Below are 14829 nucleotides of genomic sequence, written 5' to 3'. Positions count from 1 at the left end.
TCAGTTCAAGGGGGTCGTGTTGTATATCTTTTGTTGTTGTGGATTTCCATTTTGAGGTATAGCCGGGGCCTTGTTGCCGGCATTGTTGTACTCATCTTTTGTATCCTTAGAGGCTCCGTAGACATGTGTGTGGGTCATGTATGGGTGTTGTGGGGGCTCACAAACTATGTTGTAATTATAAACTCCTGCTTGCTATAAATTGTAACTTTATGGGAATTCCGGGAACTAACTCTAACTATGGATTAAGCTTGTAATATGGAATGAACTATCATTGTTGAATATACTACCTTTCCTTGCCTAAATAAAAGGGAAACATGGTTATCTTACTAATAAAGAGTGGGGTAGGAAGTGTGTGATAAGGCTTGCTTGGTTGGGTTCACCCGATCGAGCGCCGGTCGCGCCTCCCGAGGTTGGGGCGTGACAAAAATATACTATCCAATTCCAATAATATTTAATAAGACATTTAAAACAAGAGAAATTATCTAATTCTTATACATTTCCCTAAGGACTGGTAATACAAACCATGAGCTTCTAAGAATAGAGTTTACAAAGCTGAAATGAAGTAAATACATCTTCTGTTTGAAAAGTACATAAACAGTGTTTTATATTCTAAGGCTACCATGAACAAAAGGCAACTACAACAGGGACGCAGGTACATCTTCAATCCAGCTCTCATCGAACACATCAACAATAACAGCCAACATCTGCACGCAAGGTGCAGAAGTGTAGTATGAATACAACCTACCCCATGTACTCAATAAGTAACAAACCTAACCTTAGGTTGAAAGTAGTGACGAGCTGGAACATGGGTCGGGTCCAACACCAATAACCAACAGCAATTCATACCAATGTAAAGCAAATAATAAAAGAAGTAACTCGGAAATTTAAGCTGCTCGGCTTTTTCATAATTTCCCAAAAATAGTTCCGCTTTGTAAGTATACCAGTAAAAAAAACCCAAATCCTTTATCGAAATCGTCGGAAAATATGAGATAGTTTGAAAATTGTAACTTTAAAAAAAGTCCTTTCCACAATAAATAAGATGTTTCATTTTCTTTCCAGATAGTAAGTGTAAAATATCTCGCTATGCCCACATATCAATAAGTGTGAAATGTCATGAATGACGTGATACAGTACAATATGAGGAAAATGCATCTATATGCCTGTATGTCATGTGTGCATGCCAATGCCATGTATCTCAGAGATGAATCATGTACTCACACTCTCGGAGTACTCAATCTCACTGTCTCACACTTTTCACTCATCATGCTCAACCACTCGGTACTGTATATGGCCCATACGGCCCAGGGAGGATCTATCCTAGAATATATACATCACTGACCATCAATCACTCAGTACCCAGGAAGGCCAATCCGTCCCCATGAAGAAGATCATCTCCAGGTATATAAATGCTTCGGACAAGATCCATGTCCAGGGAAGATTCATCCCTCAATATAATCAACCGCGCTCACTGGGGTATGTACAGACTCCGGAGGGGCTCCTACATCCCAAGCGCTATAATCTGAACGGACAACTCACGTGCCATAGTATCAATATTAGAATCCGCACGTACAACTCATGTGCTATAGTATCTATATCAGAATCCACACGGAAAACTCACATTCTATAGTATTAATATCCTCACAATCAGGCCCTCGACCTCACTTAGTCATCAATATCTCCAGTCCCTCTCCCTCGGGCTCACAATGTCATGAAACTAGCCCAAAAATGATGATATGATGTATCAATAAATAACCACAGAGACTGAGATATGATATGCATATGAATGCGTATGGCTGAGTATATAAAGCAATGAAAGCAAATAACTCAACAGTAGAAATGACCTCAGCGGGTCCAACACGATAAGCATGTAGCCTAGACATGGTGTCTAACATGGATCACGGCTCAATAGCTCAAGTACGTAGAGATTTCTTGGTTACAGATAAGATCAAGTACACAGTACCACAGAAATGACGGAGTCACTATTCACACAGTTCGCGCCCACGCGCCCGTCACCAGGCAAGTGCGTCACCTCAATACCAATCACAAAACACGTAATTCGGGGTTTCATACCCTCAGCACTAAGTTTAGAGGAGTTACTTACCTCGAACAAGCCAATTCCAATACCGAGCAAGCCAAGCGATGCTCCAAAAAATCCATCACGCGCGTAGTGACCTCCAAACGGCTCAAAACTAGCCAAAAGAAACTCAAATACATCAAATAAAGCCCAAGGAAACAATTCCAAATGATAAAGATCGAATCCTGAATCAAAACCCAAAACCGACCAAAAATCATATCCGGGCCCGCGCCTCGGAACCCGACAAAAACTCACGAAATCCGACAACCCATTCATGCACGAGTCCAACCATACTAGTTTCACTCAAATCCGACTACAAATCGGTGTTCAAAACTCAAAAATTCATATTATGAAACTTTAGGCCAAAATTTCCAATTTTCCTCTTTAGATTCATCAACCAATTGCTAAAAATGAAGACGGATTCATGAAATGTAATCAAAACTGAATAGAGAACACTTACCCCAATCCTTGTGATGAAATTTGCTCCAAACTTTGCTCCATTCCGCAGTCCATAGCTCAATATGTGATAAAAATGACCAACCCTCGACATTCTGCCCAGCGATTCTGCATTTGCGGACAAATCATCGCATCTGCGACCACCGCTTCAGCTTTAAAAAATTTGCTTCTGCAAAAATGGCCTTGACCAACAACCCCTCCCCCCCCCCCCCCAACCTACGTATGTCAAATTCCGCTTCTGCAAAGATTTCGCACCTGCGCTTCCAATCTCGCATCTGTGCGCACGCAAGCGCGCTACAAAAATCCGCTTCTACAGTCTTCTTCACTAGCCTCTTCTCGCTTCTGCGACTCTACTAACACTTCTGCAACCATCGCACCTGCGCAAACCAGCCGCAGGTGCAGTCATACCAGAACCAGCAGCAACCAGCAATAACAACATGAAGAAAAATAATTCGAAATCAATCTGAAGCACGCCCGAGCCTCTCCGGACCCCGTCCAAGTATACCAACAAGTCCCATAACATAACACGGACCTACTCGAGGCCTCAAAACACACATAACAACATCAAAATAATGAATCACACCTCAATTCAAAATCAATGAACTTTGAAATTTCAAACTTCCATAACCGATGCCGAAATCTATCAAATCATGTCCGATTGACCTCAAAATTTGCACATAAGTCACATTTGACATTATGGACCTGTTCCAACTTCTGGAATCGGAATTCGACCTCGATATAAAAAATTCCACTCCCAGTCAAACTTTCCAAAATTCTAACTTTCGCCAATTCAAGCCAAATTCTACTACGAACCTCCAAATCATAATCCGGATGCGCTCCTAAGTCCAAAATCACCCAAAGAAGCTAACAGAACCATCAGAAATCCTATCCGAGGTCAAATACTAAAAAGTCAAACTTGGTCAAACCTTTCAAATTTAAAGCTTCTAGCTGAGAATCATTCTTCCAAATCGATTCGGAATAACCTGAAAATCAAAACCGATAATTTATATAAGTCATAATACATCATACAAAATTACTCATGCCCTCAAACAAACGAGCGAAGTGCAAATGCTCGAAACGATCGGTCGGGTCGTTATAATTTTAGACATAACTTGAGGTCAGAATGAAGCTAATTAAGAATGGCATCATTTATTCCTACTGTCTTTGCTTTAAATATTTCCTCGACTTTTTGTTGCTAACAACAAGTAAATAACAAGAGAAGCAGCTAGTAACATAGGTTGCATTGTTTAAGTATTCCTGGCTGATATTCCCCTGTATCAATTATGTGAAGAAAATGTAAGTTAATACTTATCTACATTCTTCCTATTTGAAAAAAATATTCTACGGAAAAGGGTCCGATATGTTCCTCTACTATCATCAATAGTTTAAATAAGCCCTCCGTTATAGTATTAGAGCAACCAAGCCCCAGCTGTTATACTATTAAACACATATACCCTTATTTTAATAGATGGGCCACGTGGCAACACCAAAATCATCCGGTTAGATTTAGTATAGATCTGACCCAACCCATTACCCAACCCAACCCTAAAATACTATACCCTTCACCTTTATTAATGTGTGAACCCTAATTTGTTTTCTCAGATCTGCAGATGTCCCTCCCTCTCTTCCACAACTCAAATGCTATAACTTCTCATTCAAATTTCTTTGTTCTTCTTCGACCAACCCACTGATAGTTTTGGTTTGATGTCTAGTTCAAGTGTTACATCGAGAAAGAGGTGCTACTATTGGGAGATTCCGAACAACTTCACTTCGACGACTACAAACAACCCCGGAAGGAGATTCTACAACTGTGCTAAACTTGAAGTAAGTGTGAATTTCGTTGGTGATTCATTACTCGTCGACGCATTTAAAATTTTATTTTTTCTACTCTTTAACATAGTTATTGATTATATTTGTAAGAACGAGTCATGTGGATATTAGTAATGGCAAGACGAAGCCCTCCCGGACAAAGCATTGATAGTAATCAATGATTTCAAGTCTAAATTAGATGCTACCGATGTCAAAATCAGGATGCTGTATATGTTGTTGGATGCGTGCAAGCTTGAAACTGACAAATTGATGGAAAAAGTTGATGTTTTGGAGGCTATAAATGATGTTGAAGTGAATAAAGCAAGGGAGATGCACATGAAGATGTTAATTATGGTTGCATTTGCACTGTTAGTCGGATTTGTTATGGCATTGTTGATGAAATGAATTTTGCATTTTGTGTAGTGTAGTAGGGTTTTGGTGAAGCTAACTATTGTAAAATCCAGATTTTCATGAATGTTTTGTGTTGGTTAGCTTGGTTGTAATCCATATTTTCATGAATGCATTTTGTGTAGTGCATATGGCATTTTGTGTAGTGCAGTATACCTTTCATTTCCGGATTTATTGTGTTGGTTAGCTTGGTTGTAATCACTAAATATAGTTCTTCATATGGCATGTTAATGCCCAGTTTAACAGAATAATGTGGATTTTAACAGAAAAAACTGGACAGTTATGGCTCTATTGCAGTAAAAAACTGGGCAGTTATGGCTTTAATGCAGAATAAAACTGAGCAGTTCACTAATAGTAAAAATCTGGGCATCCACATTAATGCAGTTAATTCAGTATATGATGCAGTAAGTACATAACATGAAGTTTTTCATATAGAACAACTTTAGAACAAAATACTGACCCTAATGCAGTAAAAAACTGGGCAATTCACTAACTGTAAAAATCTGGGCATCACTCTAACGCAGTAAATTCAGTCTACAAATTACCAATGCAGTAAAATCTGGACAGTTATCACCAATGCATTAATTACATATCACCAAAAATAGTAAAGTTAGTAGGTGAAACTGATGATTGGATGTCAAACTATAATCCCAAAATCTAACACAACCTAAATCATACTATGATATCCAATTCAGTTACCAATACCAATATTAACAGAACATTAAACATGAGACTGTCATTAAGTTTGTAGCAATTACATCACAAAATAAACACAAAACTACATAGAACAACTTGATCATTTTCCTTTTCTTATCTTCATCTTCCCAATCTTCTATTGCCTTTGTTTTTCTAACTGATTTGAAGTTGTAGCTGCTTTACCCTTCCACATCAGGCCTGCTGGTGAATATGGAAGATCTGTAGGCTCACTAACACCAGTGTGATCACCAGTAAAGTTGATTGATCTTATCCCAGCTGGTAAGTTTACCTGCTGCCTCTATTGACGTCCTGCCTTGACTTATGATATCACCATTGGCCTAACCACAGCATCTTCATCATGTTTCATTTCTGGGAAATTTGGAACCATGCTTGATTGATCAACTCTAGGTGTAGGCATGAAGCTAAATCCATTTTCCTGACTTGATTGAGTTATTTGTGGTGCTGAACAATGTATTTCATCTTTTGTTTCAGAATCTAACAAAGCTCTTGTCCTTTTCAAAGGTTGTTTTCCCTTGCATAGCTGCTTTCCCTTTGGTTGCTATTTAAAAAACAAAGTTAGAAAACATAAATAGGAACAAGTTCAACATATATGCAAATAGTAGATTACCTGAGCACAAGTTCTTGCATTATGGTTTGGTTGTCCACATTTGCCACAAGTCATGACTCTACCTTTTTTGGACTGTGAACATACTCCTTGCCTTTTAACTGCCTCATCCGTCTGCCTATCCCTCTTAACTTTTGGCCAGCCAGCCAACTTCACCAACTCTAGCGGCTCCATTTCTTGTGATGGGTCAATTTTTCAAAATTTTTCTCCTCTAACAGGTTGGAGTTTGTGTCTATAAGTAAGTAGAAATGCCTCCTCAATGTACCACTAGTGCATCTCTATCAAAGAGTCACCCCTGTTGTGAAGTTTAACTCTAATAGCATGAGGGCATCGAATTCCTGTAAGGTCCCATGCCTTACAGGTGCACTTCTTTATGCTTTAGTTGACACAATGCTTGTCAGACCCTTCACTAACTTCATATCTCCTTCTCCATTGGAATTAACTTTACACACTTGAGCAATCTCCAAGAATTCATTGTATAGTTCTAGGCTTTTTAGACTAAATTCATTGCTCCATGTACTAGATCAAGCTTCATGTTTTGTCATCATTTTCATAACTTTGAGTCTAATATCTTCCAACATCTTAATGATTGGCTTTTGCCTTGCTTCTAGAATCCATGAATTGAATGATTCAGTCAAATTGTTATCAACTAACTGATTCTTGCAAACTGTATCTAGATAAGCTCTGCACCAAGACTGTGGTGGGTACTTCAATAAACTCTGTGCTGCATCCTTGTTCAACTCTCCTAGCTTGCTTAGTTGGTCTTTGAAGTCTTCTTCATAAGTGCACCATGAACACCACCAAAGCAGTTTTTTGCTTTCCCCAGTATTATATGTCTAGCACCAGTTAGCCTCGATATGTATAACACAAAACCTATGAAGTGCTTGTAGTAGAACAGTTTTAATTGCCTCAATTAATCCCTATAACAAATTCAGAAAGCATGGAGAAAGAAAAAGTACAGAAACAAAAATTGGACAGAAGTAGATGACAATAGAAAGAAAAAAAATTAAGAAACAAAAACTAGACAGAAGTAGATGACAACAGAAAGAAAAACAAATTCAGAAACATTACCTTTTGCATGTCTGACATGAAGGTGATTCCTTCTCCTTCCTTAAGGTCTAGAGATCCCTGAAGCAATTGTAGAAACCAGTTCCAAGAATGCTTTGTCTCCTTATCAACAACTGCCCATGCCAAAGGATAAAAATGGTTTTGTGCATCCTGTCCAACAGCAACTAGAAATTGACCCTTGACTTTCCCTTTTAAAAATGTGTCATCTACACCAATAAATGGTCTTAACCCTAACTTGAAACCCATCTACATAGCTTTGAAACAAACATACATCCTCATGAATCTTCTTTTCCCATTTTCAAGTGCATTTTTTGAAATGTTAATCACTACATCACTGCCTGGATTACTCTCCTCAAGTTTGTTGTACTCATCTGCAAAACTCCCATCTAAGGTCTCCAAATCATTCCTTTTGTCCTCTTCCACTTTCCATGAATCACATTTAACTCAAAAATGATTTTCAAATCAAGTACCATCTCCCTTACCTCATACTTAGGATTATCATGTAGCTTTCCTTTAAAGTAATGTTTAATGGTATTGAAATCAACAGTATTATTATCATATGCGGTGCCACAATTATGTTCTAACTCTAATGTCTTTACAGTAACCCTTGCATTACCATCTTTGGATATTAAACAAACAAAGGGACAGCCCGCAATGCATCTATACCTAACCCTCCTTGGGTCATTCTTCCTCAATTTTAAGACTTTCTTGTTGGCTGGAGCATACAACTTCATAAACTTCCTAGCTTCTGGTATGTCCTTAAGGACATGCCTTTATATATCTCCTTGCAATCAATCAGATTCTCAGTTATGTCTTTTTTTTTGTGTTTTGAGTAAATGTAATTCTTCAGAATCATATCCTTCAGAATCACATCCCTCGGAATCAAAACTAGAGTCAAATCCTAATTCACTTAAGCTACAGTCAATACCAGCCTCATCTAAACAAGGATATGATTCACTATAATCAACAATACTGGGAATACACTCAATAGGGGGGTCACATTCATCCACAACATATAGGTTCACTATATTATATTCATTAGAAAGCAAGGATATCAACTGTCTAATCCCCACATCCCCTTGAACCTCATACAATTTACCAAAAGGTCCAGCAACTATAAGTTGTTGAACCTCTACAAACCCTAGCTGAACTATGAATTTAGATTCTATATCTATATAAGAAAGCAAGTCTGAATCATACTTGACAAAGTGTGCAGTTTATTCTTTGTGTACACAACTTCAGGATGTGTAACCCATTCACCTTCATAATTGAATATTAAATCAACTAAAATCATCTCCAATAATCTAGTAAATATAGCAAGTAAGAATGGTTAGCAAACAGTAAAAGAAACAATAGAAGCTGAAAGTAAAAAAAAAAAAAAGAGGAATAAATATAGGTAGAAAATGACATGTGAGACAGAGGGTCCCATGAATAAAGAAATACAACATGTACAAAAGAATCCACAAAAAGTCCAGTTTAAGGGTCACCCCTTCATAAAAATTGACAAAGAGAGCAAAGATGCACTAAAATCCAACCACCGGAATAGTTTAATGAAGCAGTTGCATTCAAGGGTCCTACATTTAGGACCACCTTAGCTAATAAACAAAGAAAAAGCACTAAATCTCAGTTAACATCACAGAAAACTAAGGCTTTTTTCCCAGTAAGAAAAAAAATAAATCATAATCCACTTAAGAAACCACCTCTGAGAAAAAATCCTAAACCAGAAGACAATAAATCCACCTTGATATATGCCCATACGAATTTATTAGTATAACTGAAGCATGCAACCACTACAAATCGGGACCACCTCAAAAATGAAACATGTAACAACTACAAGAAGACAAACTATAAAGTATATACATAAAAATGAAGGATAAAGCTTAGATGTTGTCCAAACCGAAACCCTAGACCACAAAAATAAGAATAATATAAGAAGCAATCAGCAAAATCGATCAAAAAAATACTAAAATCGAGCAATTTAATGAAGAAAAGACTGACCTTTACACCAAGATCATATGAAATCGGCAGTTTGGAGTCACCACTACCGCCGGTCTCTTAGAGCTTCGAGAGAGTGAAAAGAAAACGGGGAAATTGACCAAATGGTCTATGACAGTCCATATTTTTGAAAAGGATTGGATCGGGTTGGGTAATGGGTTGGGTCGGATCTATACTAAATCTAACCGGATGATTTTGGTGTTGCCACGTTGCCCATCTGTTAAAATAAGGGTATTTGTGTTTAATAGTATAACGAAAGACTTATTTATACTATTGATGATAGTAGAGGGGCATATCAGACCCTTTGCCGAACATGCTAAATGGCAAACCATGTTCAGCAAATCAGCGGTATTGCAGTTGAAGACAGAGGCGAACCTAGGTATAAACTTGAGGGGTCATGGAACTCCGTAAACTTTAGCATTGATCTTGTATACAGGCTGAATACATACGTAGCCCCTTAAACTTGTCCGTTTTTTCCACTTAGACACCTATACTAACACTTGTACCTATTGAACACTTAATCTCCCAAAAACTTTGTCAATTAAACACTTCTCTCACATTCAACCAGAAATATAAAAGGAGTGAGCTACACGCGGATGATGTAGATAAAACTACCAACAAAGAAAAGACGCCTCAGGAGGGAAGAAGGAAAAAAAGAATGAAGAAAAAGCCAGAAGATAAACCTGGAGACTGGAGAAGGTTAAATTAACCACCCCAGCTCCACAAATATGCAATTCAAGTTTTCCAGTGAGAAGGTGACCGGAGGTCCTGAAAGCTCCGCCATCTGGGGACAAATCTTCTAGCTCCACGATGCTCCCAACGTGGCAAGCTAACTTTGACCCACCATTTTTTGGAATCACAAAAAATTACTGTAATTAGTTTCCCGGAGCTTCTGCTCAGACCAATTTTGCAGAAATTAAACCCTCGTGATCTCACAACTAATAGCCACAACTCATAAAGACATTTATCACTCATCAATACTCATTATAAAATAAGAGAGAAAATGAATCTTGTAGAATCCCTGGTTGACGACAAAATTTTATTGCCGGCGATAGGGGTGTTCATAAAAACCCGAAAAACCCAACCAAACCGAAAACCGAACCAAACCGACCAAAAAAATCGTTACTTTTTAGGTTTGGTTTGGTTTTGGTTTTGAAATTTAAAAACCGATCAAATTTGGTTTGGGTTTGGTTTTAATCAAAAAATAACCGAAAAAAACCGAACCAAACCGACTATAAAAGTAGTTATTTAAATTTATTATTACACCTACATATATGTATATTTTTATATAAAGTTTCTAAAATTTTATAGTACATATTAGTCATTTGTATTTTTGGTCTAGTTCATTGCTATTATAATAATCTAATTTTTTGCCTTTATATTCTAGTTTGATTGGTAGTTTTTTTTTTTGCTAAATACAAGAACTTATTTCATGTTAAAAATAATCGATTTTGAATTGAGTACTTACATTATTCATCACTATTTGATTCAATTATCATCAATATATTTTGGTAAATGATAGATTTCTCAAAGAGCAATTGATTTGATAGTGTTACGTTGAAAATGTAGTCGCCGGAATATGTATTTGGTAATATATGTCTCATATTTAAGAAAATAACCGATAAATAACCGGAAAAAACCAAAAAACCGATAAAAACCGAATCGATAAAAATCCGACTTAATTGGTTTGGTTTGGTTCCAATATTTGAAAAATCGACTTACTTGGTTTGGTTTCTTTTTAGAGAAAAACCGACCCAAACCGAACCGTGAACACCCCTAGAGAAATGAGGTGACTAATTCTACAAAAAAAAAAAAAAAGAATCTGATCAAAATTCCAATATAAAGTAAAAGGGAAAGGGAATTGCATTTCTGTTTGTAACTGTAGCTACCAAAACTCAACTTTTTGGTGGTTGATTGGTGTACTCTTTGTTCAACTTTCAAGTTCAATTTTGTGCAACTGCAGGTTTCAGAAAAAATGGGGTTCTTTCTATTTTGAGTTCTTTTATGAAGAATAGACTGGCTTCCGGTGAAAAAATGGAAACGGAGTCTCTTTTTCTATTTTGTTGAACTGCGTTGATTTGTTAATGGAGTTTTTCATATGGTATGTCTTTTTCTTTTCAAATCATGGAGGAAAAAGAGGGCGGTCACTGATGATCAGCCATGGAGGAAACATGAGGGAGGGGAAAGTTTGGCATGATAGAAAAGGGTCGTGAGGTATTTCTCCGTCCATGCTCCGGGGAAGGTTCTGTGGTGATCCTGCCAGAGAGATGGATGGAGAAAATTTTGAAAAATAAAAAATTCTAGATTCTCACGCTCTCTGAATTTGTGTAGTGCACGCACTATGCCAGCTCATCGGATAGTGTCTAATGGATATACCCTTTGTAGAGATTAAGTGTTTAATACGTACAAGTGTTAGTTTAGGTGTCTAAGTGGAAAAAAAGGACAAGTTTAAGGGGCTACTTATGTATTCAGCTTTATATATATATATATATATATATATATACCTTGAAAATGATTAATTTAAATCATGTGGCACTCTGAACACTAAAAACTTGTAGGGAGCACTGGTTAAACAGAATATTGGTGCCCCATCGCGTTAAAATCCTGGATCCGCCTCTGATTGAAGAGTTTGCTTACCATTAAAGAGAAAAGCTGGGTTAAAAAAAAGCAGCCCATTTGGAGAGACTTTTTGTATCTTAGTTTTCACCAGGCTACATATCCCTTTAACTCAGTACCACCCCCGCCTCTTAACTGGTATCTGCACCAACGATGCAACATATTATGCCAAAGTTCATGATGCATATTATGTAACTAAGGCCAACTCCTGTTGCACTGATCAATATGTAATCATTTTGTAGAATTACGTGGTTCTGTCCCCGAAAACATGAATCATTTACCTTCATCATTAAAATCTTTTGAAGCTACAATCCACAGATTGGCCCTCCTTGATCCTCTATTTCACAAAATGTTAAATTTCATATCCACAACATAGCCAACAATTGTAAATTTTGCAGGAAAATGAAAGCAGAATTAATAAGTACTTTTCAGAAAATAATTTAGAGAAAAAGTACTCTGCAGAAAAAGAAAAGCAGCACGGATTTAAGTTCATTCACGTAGGGCAATAAGACGAACAAAAGACTAGAACTACACACAAGCACGGGGCACAGACACTTCAATTCCTACTGTATGCATTCCACAACAAAACTACTTACTTAGCACCAGGTAGTTACATAATTCCCTAGGAGCCTACAGGCATTTCTTAAAACCAAAAACATAGTAAAAATACAAGGAGATAAACATAAGAGGAACATTGACTGAAGTGGAATGCAGTGCCCTGATCATGAGTACAAATTATTAATCTACTCATTTTCTTGATCACCATGAAGAGAAATCCTGTCCATGATATTGGCCACCACATCTTTTGACTCCTTGAGAAGCTTGACACTCTTGTTGAGCCTAGTGCGCTTCTCGGCAATCAAAGGCGACTCATCCAGCATTCTCTCGATTCCACCACCGTGAGGCGCCATCAGATCCTGAACGATCGCCTCTTCCATCTCCTTGTTAACCATCTTTTGAATGCTGAACATAATGTGCAAAGCCATAAAATCAACCATCCTCATCAACACAAGTTTCCAATATGCAGTGATCCTCATTTTCATATCAAATGCCTGCTGCACCATACATAGATGCTTCCTTAAATGACCAACATCAATTTCTCCAACTCCCTCCAAGTTTATTACAGAGGGCTTATGGGGATCGTTCATAATCTCCATAAACGCCTGCTGTTGCGCAATGAGCTTGCTATAAGTTGCTAAATAGTCGGGATTACAAGTGTAATCAGTCAGCTTTTCCATCCCAATTATTTCCCTTACCCAATCAACTGATTCATTCTTCTTGATGAAAATCAAGTTTTGAGCAGCTCTTCTGGTGGAAGACTGAAGCTGTGGGTAGTTATCACAATGATACATCAACACTTTGATAACAATTCTCTCAACGTAATTCCACAATCTTCCCACGAATTCCTCTGGAATTCCAGCAATTTCACTGACTTTTTTCTGCAATACATTGAGGAAAACGGCCCGAGGGAGGAAGTTTGGCAATCCAATCCCTTTTGTTTCCTCTAAAGCCATGATCTCTTCCATCAAAAAGTCTCCTTTTTTCTCAAAATTCTTTGAATGTAGCTCAATAGAGTATTGGTCAAGCATTTCAACCAGTCTAGCTGTGCAATGCATTTCTTTTTCTTCCGGATACTCGTCAAACTCCCCTCTTAGAAGAACTTTTTTTAACGATTCCTTGGATGAACTCAGAATACGCATGAATGCCGTCAAAGCTTCAGCCACAGAAGTTAAATGCTGAGGCAGGCTGTTGAGTTCGGCGACATTGGCGGTCAGTTTGTCATTGATTTTCCCCACAATTTCAGGCAAGCATTTCGAAATGATACTTGATTGAATACGCACCAGCTTTTGTGCCAGAACTGGAATGCCGACCATGGATTTATCAATCTTTGATAAAAGTGGATGAGTTGAGAAAAGCCTTGCCTCATCACTCCTGGCTTCTTCATAAGACTCATTCCCAATTCTATTCCTCACACAAACATATCCGAGTCCTATATTCACTTCATCTGCAGTAACTTTCTCAAGCAAACCTTCAGGAGCTTTGTCAGCCTTTGTCACAACGGCTAGAGTCCTTTCCCCTGTTTTGTCAACCTTCTGAGACATCCTAATAGACTCACAAGTAGGAAAATCAACAGTAGCTGACAAAACATTCAAGATTATGCTTTCCTGAGGAGCTATATATTTCATAATAATATCAGATATTTGCTCATAAATGTCTTCAGGTTGTCCCTGAACAGGAACTCTAGTGATTCCAGGCAAATCTACCATGGTCAAGTCAGGTACACCATTCTTTTTCACTACAAGTGTTAAAGGGTTGTTAGATATGCCCTTACCATGGCCAGCAATCTCATCAGTTGCAAGAATGATAGCATCTGCAATGCCAGCTTCATCGACAGGGAGCGACTTCTCATTGTACTCCAACCGAAGATTTGTTGTTGTGATGTTTGAGTCATTTTGCAGCCTCATAATTAGCGGGACTCTGGTGCAAATGCCTTGTCCTCTAGGAAGGCTGATTCCAGCAAGGGATTCAAGAACACTGGATTTTCCAGAAGATTGATCGCCGACTACTACGATGGTCGGAAGCTGGATGCCTTCTTGCATGATGTTAAGGTGGCGGAGTTTGTCTACGCAGTCGAGGAGTGGCCGGATTCTATCATTGAAGGATGCAACAATAGGAGGATGAGCTGGTGGTGCTACTACTGCAAGAGGTTTAGGATCAAGAACAGCAATTGAATCAGATGGAGATTGTTCATCAGAAGAGCAGCGATTGGTGTTTTGGTAAGCCATACTTTCTTGAGAGTAAATAGAAATGCTTTTGAAGGTTTCTTTCAAAGGTGGTGGTGGTGGTGGTGGTGGTGGTGGTGGTGGTGGTGGTGGTGGTGGTGGTGAAGTATATAAAGAACTTTTTTGGTTTGAAAGATAAAACATGTATAATTCTGGTATAAGTATTTGGTTTGACAGGCAAAAGAGATACTATATCCGAAAATGTCCAAATATGCCCTTGTACTATATGAAATTGAATACATTTTTCCTTAGTTTATACTTTAGCACATATATGCCTTTACCATCATATAGTTGGTCCA

The 14829-nt window shown here is 37.9% G+C and overlaps 1 protein-coding gene across 1 annotated transcript; it reads right to left on the bottom strand.

Moving 5' to 3' along the window:
- Nucleotides 1-12327: 12327 nt before the first annotated feature.
- Nucleotides 12328-14570, bottom strand: LOC109218799 (dynamin-related protein 4C). The gene has a single exon (XM_019383184.1). The coding sequence runs from the start codon at nt 14531-14533 to the stop codon at nt 12491-12493; it is 2043 nt and encodes a 680-aa protein (XP_019238729.1). The 5' UTR covers nt 14534-14570; the 3' UTR covers nt 12328-12490.
- Between the last annotated feature and the right edge of the window lie 259 nt (nt 14571-14829).

The sequence above is a fragment of the Nicotiana attenuata genome, unplaced genomic scaffold (genome assembly GCF_001879085.1).
Source record: "Nicotiana attenuata strain UT unplaced genomic scaffold, NIATTr2, whole genome shotgun sequence".
Lineage (NCBI taxonomy): Eukaryota > Viridiplantae > Streptophyta > Magnoliopsida > Solanales > Solanaceae > Nicotiana > Nicotiana attenuata.
The sequence above is the reverse complement of the archived record's forward strand: the minus strand, read 5'-3'. Positions and strand labels throughout refer to the sequence as shown.